Source organism: Ruditapes philippinarum, unplaced genomic scaffold (assembly GCF_026571515.1).
Source record: "Ruditapes philippinarum isolate M1 unplaced genomic scaffold, ASM2657151v2 ctg1831_1_1_1_1, whole genome shotgun sequence".
In the NCBI taxonomy this organism is placed as follows: domain Eukaryota; kingdom Metazoa; phylum Mollusca; class Bivalvia; order Venerida; family Veneridae; genus Ruditapes; species Ruditapes philippinarum.
Genome location: NW_026858185.1, coordinates 121856 through 127855, shown reverse-complemented (window position 1 = coordinate 127855; position 6000 = coordinate 121856). Strand labels below are relative to the sequence as shown.

Here is a 6000-nt window from a genome sequence, read left to right as displayed (position 1 = left end):
AACTACATTTTTACCACTTTATTCAAGAACTCTGTTCCTTTTAATGAAAACTGAAAACTTGTTTTATATAAAATATCTATGCACAAATACAGACTTACACACTTTACTTACATTAAAATTACCTATATAACTTTTCTGTTATTCTGTAACAGAGTAAAAATTTTGTGATCAAAATCATAAATTCTGTCATAATTTATAGATATAAATTAAATTTCGCTTTCTTTCAGTAGAAATGTTTTTCTTAAGTTTTTCTTTAAGATATTTTTTTCTCATCTGGAGGTGTGCCACTTAAAACAACAACAACAAATATTAACAGGTACATACAATAAATATTCAAATCCAAAACAACAAAAAGCATCTTAAAATAAATTAAGCAACCAGATATGTATAACCACTGGACACATTCCCCTTGATATATAATAAAACTTAAATCATCCATACAACATGCAGCTCAACACAATACGAAGCAATTTCGGAATTCCATTAGTTTGACTAAATAAAGGGCCATAACTCTGGTTAAATTTCTAATAAATCAAAGTCTAACAAGATATGTTTCTAAAACATGTATGCCCCCTATGGGCAGCCAATTAGTCATGTGATCAGGTTATTATGCATGACTTCTGACCCAGTGAACAAAAAATTAATAAGGGTTATCTACTGCTCATGACTAGTCACAAGGTTATAATAATTACTGCGACTCCATAGGTTGTGTGCAGCAATTTAAGTTATTACAAATCTTACCAAATAAAATATGCATAAATTTTATGAATCATGTAGGCCTAATTAATGACAGCCAAGTTGTTATATTACATAAGACCTTCAAATGTGTATACCAAAAGCATTTTTAGTTTAATATAAAAATATCAACCAAGGCAACTTGACTTGTTGAGTCATTGGTCAGAAACCATCTTAAAGTATAAGGTCAATTTGACACTGACCCTTTGACCCCAAAATCAATAGGGGTCATCTACTGGTCATGACAAATCACCATAAAAAGTTTGAAGTTCCTAGGCCTCGGCGTTCTTTAGTTATTGATTGGAAACCGTTTTTACCTACAAGGTCAATGTGACCTTGACCTTTGACGCCTAAACCCCAAAATCAATAAGGGTCATCTACTGGTCATGACCAATCACCATACCAAATTTGAAGTTCCTAGGCCTAAGCGTTCTTTAGTTATTGATCGGAAACCGTTTTTACCTACAAGGTCAATGTGACCTTGACCTTTGACCCCTTGACACCAAAATCAATAGGGGTCATCTGCTGTTCATGACCAATCACCATACCAAGTTTAATACTTCTAGGCCTAAGCGTTCTTAAGTTATTGATCGGAAACCCTTTTACCTACAAGGACAATGTGACCTTTGACCTCTTGACCCCAAAATCAATAGGGGTCATCTGCTAGTCATGACCAATCACCAAACCAAGTTTAAAGTTCCTAGGACTAAGCGTTCTTTAGTTATTAATCGGAAACCGTTTTTACCTACAAGGTCAATGTGACCTTTGACCCCTTGACCCCAAAATCAATAGGGGTCATCTACTGGTCATGACCAATCACCATACCAAGTTTGAAGTTCCTAGGCCTAAGATTTCTTTTGTTATTGATCGGAAACCGTTTTTACCTACAAGGTCAATGTGACCTTGACCCCAAAATCAATAGGGGTCATCTACTGGTCATGACCAATCACCATACGAAGTTTGAAGTTCCTAGGCCTAAGGGTTCTTTAGTTATCACTCGGAAACCATTTGGTCTACGGACCGATGGACCGACAGACAAATGCAAAGCAATATACCCCCTCTTTTTTGAAGTGGGGGCATAACAATATTAAAACTGCTCAAAAGTGAAAGTAAAACAGAGATTCATTCATCTTTTTTCAATAAGTTAACACTATCATATCATTTTTTTAAAAATTTTCTTTCATTTACTTACATAGCAGTAGACTAAGTCAAGGATAATCACTCTTGTGAGACTACTCTTACATAAAAAGTAAGACCTATATGCTCAATCTACATTTGTATGAGTATTACTGTTAGAGGATGGCTGTCATTTAAGGGCAAGGCAAGCCACACTATTTTAAAGATGGAAAGATCTGGTGGATTGAAATAAAAACAGAATCAAATCTATATCCCTTCATATAAAAGAGAATAGCACAATGAAATTGCAGGGTTACATTACATGTAAATTTATGCTTAATAAAAGTACATCTTAAATCAAGTCATTTTTACATTAAACAGACACAAACCTAGCAGGTGGATAAATGGCTCAGCAAATGAATGAATGTCAAAGCAGATGGATGAATGTCAAAGCAGATGGATAAATGTCACTGAAGATTAAGTGATATCACAGCAAATAAATCTTAAAGGGACTCCACAGAGGTTTTTTGACATTTTAGGTCTGGAAATAATTTTTCAAGATCAATGTTCCATTTCATGTAGGTCTAGACCAATAACTTGTGTGCAAAATTTTATATAATTTGATCACTCTGTTTTTTTATCCAGATTATTTTTTCTAATTGTGAACAATTAACCAAATTTGAAAAGCATTACAACTAAAATCGATGAAGAATAGCACAAAAAGTGGATTTTCAATTTATTTATCTTCTTAATTATCTTCTGCATATCTTTCTGTTTTAAGTGCCCCAGCTGATCTGCATAAGAAATTCAAATTTTATGTTTATGGAGTAATGTCACAGCAGTGAGATGACAGTCACAGCAAATTGAATTATGACACAGCAAAAGGATTTTTGACACAGCAGATTATGTCACAGCAGTTGGATTAATGCCACAGCATTTACATGTCAAGTCACAGCAATTTGAATTATGACAACAGATGGATCAATGTCACAACCAATGAATCAATGTCACAAAAGATTGATTAAAATTGCAATAAACAGACCAACATCATAACAGAGATTTATGTCACAGCTAACAGATCTGATCTTCAGATTAAATGAGCTAGTAAAGATTCTAGAATTGGCTTCTCATTGTGTCTAATTGGAAGTGTTTAAAACAATTGCATGAGAAGTGACAACCATGACAATTACAAATGCAGTTGAATGACACAGTAACAGTACGTACAGATGTATGTTTTGCTAAACAAGTACAGTCATAATGTTGTAAAATAATGGATGCGTACATATGTGCTTAATCAAAATGGGTGGAGTAACATGTTAAATTGGCAAAACCTTAGCAACATATCGGTACAACATCAAAAGCAATAAAAGGTTTCATATGCTTAAACCTGAATTCAAAAGGAAACTTGTACAATTATAACTTGGTGCCAAAATGATGGACAGATGAAGCAAAATCTATTATGCTCTTTACCATAACTCATTCTTATTTCTCATGAGACCTAAACTGGTCTTTCTATTAAACTATAAAAGGACAGACAACTAAGGAATTTCAAAAAATCTTGAGAGGTCTCGGGTGACAATTTGTACAGGCAATCTTAAAATAACTAAGCCCCTGGTAAGACATTTAGCCAAACAATTTATTAGCTAAGACTGGGTCCCGTTCTGAAATGTTTTGGTGTACATATTCCAATTTCAAAATACATTCAAATCTTTTATCACTCGGAAAGCCAGCCTGTACAAGTTTAGGAAGCAGGTAAAAAAATTCTGGATGACCATTAGTAAGTATACCCTTGACAAATCCGTCACTTGTCAGAAAAGGAGAGCCAGACCCTCGGTGTTCCAAACAAATATCTAAGAAAATATTTTGTTCCCTATCAATATACTTGTAACCTTTATCTACAATACAAGGATCAGACCCCATCTCCTGAACAAGTGCCCTAAAACGTTGTATTCGATTAGTCCCAGCATATGCTCCATTTTGTGCAACTGGGGGTACATTCTGATCTGGGAATCCACGATTGTTGTCATAAAGCCATGTCTCACAATCCAGAATTCTTGTATTTATTGAGGGAATTATAGGACAGGAATTATCTAACACCTTACAGTATGGGTTTTCAGGGTCACCATACCCAATTCCATGTAATGTTTTTGTTCGTGTGTTACCAGGCCTTTTATCCAACTTCAGTCCCTTTGGCAAGGCATCATTTCTGTTCGTTATCTGTAGAATTGTAAAGTCCAGACGTCGTGTGTCAGTTGATAAGAAGACATGCCTAACTCTAAACTTATACTCTGGTGTTTCACATACAGAAGCATTGAAATTGATGAAAACATTCTCTGCTTCAATGAGTGAAAAATCAGCCTGACCAGTATTGCCTGGGTCTGAAATAATTAAAATACAGAAGTTAATTAAAATCCACAAGAGAATTTTTTCAAATAGAAGTCTTTAGTTTCTTAAAATATTGATAGCTTGAAATATGCTGTTTACATAACCAAAATTATTTTGAAAGAAAAGTATTCAAATACAGTCCGACTTCGGTTATTCGACAACCCTTTATTCGAATACCCGGCATTATCCGAAGTAGATTGGTGGTCCCGTTTTTATCTCTATATAAAACAATATAAATATGAGCGTATTATTCGAAATGCATTATCCGAATACCTCCTATTTTTCGAAGTAAAATTTCGGTCCCGATTATACAATTATGAAAGAATTTCACACCTATTATTCGAAGCCAGCCTAATTATTATTCGAAGCCAGACTAATTGGCGCAGATCCACTCGCTGACCAGTCGACTTGTGAAAAATATCCACAGTCATGCGTGTAATTAGACAATCATGATAATAACTCTTTGTGTGTTCTTTAATCACATTTAATTACCTAAAATGAAAAGCTATGCACCGTGTCCGATTTTGTTGAAGATGACAGCAATAATTTTTATACAATCCGTATATGTGAATTTGTCAAAACATGCAAAACATTTTTTTCATTAATTGCAACGCTACATGAGACCCTTAATTTATCCTAATCGAAAACACCAGAGTTTAGTTGTAAATACTGTAGTGACGACACGGCCATTATCAAGGCTTTGCATGAAACGAAACGATGCATAATGTAAAATAAAATGTAAGTATTTATGTCTTCAATGTCAATACAATAATTTTTACGCATCTTTTCTTAAATATTTATTTTTCTCAATTGATTACAGGAAGCAAGTGTGTTGTAAACGGTAGTTTTGCGATGATTTGTCAAAGTGGAGTAGTTTTCGTCTATCACAATATTTCGATTTCGATTATTCGAACCCATCGATTATTCGAAGTAAATATTCAGTCCCAGGCACCTCGAATAAACGGGGTTGCACTTTATTTACTCACAGAAATACAAAACTTGTAATCAGAGACAACAGATGAATGCCCCCATAGGTATTAGTATTTTAAAGGGTGTTATAAATAATAAATTTCAAGTAGGCCTAATTATTTCAACAATGAATGACAAAAATATGGCCAGACACAACCATGAATGCACTAATTTAACATCCAAGTAGAACCTTCACTTCTCTACCTGGCATTTTGCACATGACAAGTCTTCTTGAAGGCATATGCTAGATTTACATATAGCAAAACGAAAACTGTTTCATAGAATTTATTTAAATTATGAGAGTATGATAAAAGAAACATTTCAAGCAAAAAAGAATAGTTGGTCACAATACAAGTTTCCAAAAATTAATTTAAGGATTATCTGCCCTTAATATACATAACATCCTTCTATAACAATGAACATGTTTGAAGTGTATGGCTTTTACTTGGCAAAAATGGACCTTAACAAAAAGGTTAACGATGCTAATGCCAATGCTGATAAGAGGGTCATGACAACAGCTCCACATTATTTCTTTGTAAAGTGGAGATAAAAACAGCATGTCACCCTTCAAGTATAACTAGAACTCCGCAAGTCGGATGTGTCGCCTTGTGAACAATATAGTTTAGGAGAAATGGCCAGGACAAAAATGAAATATGAAAACTAACAAAGGGCAATAACTAAAAAAATAATAAGTGCAGAGCAGCAGTTTCTGTGCACTGCACTTCTTATCAATAAGATCTATCATTCTATGAAGTTTCAAGTCCATATCTTTTAAAATTTATGAGAAATAGCCTG

The 6000-nt window shown here is 34.0% G+C and overlaps 1 protein-coding gene across 3 annotated transcripts in view; it reads right to left on the bottom strand.

Annotated features, from left to right (window-relative positions):
* Positions 1-230: 230 nt before the first annotated feature.
* The window catches only part of LOC132752442 (uncharacterized), a 59184-nt gene continuing 53414 nt past the window's right edge, over positions 231-6000 (bottom strand). For all 3 annotated transcript variants that reach the window (XM_060742765.1, XM_060742768.1, XM_060742767.1), the window contains one exon: positions 231-4229. In XM_060742765.1, the coding sequence (XP_060598748.1) occupies positions 3475-4229 (755 nt within the window). In that variant the 3' untranslated portion in view covers positions 231-3474. The remainder of the gene's footprint in view (positions 4230-6000) is intronic.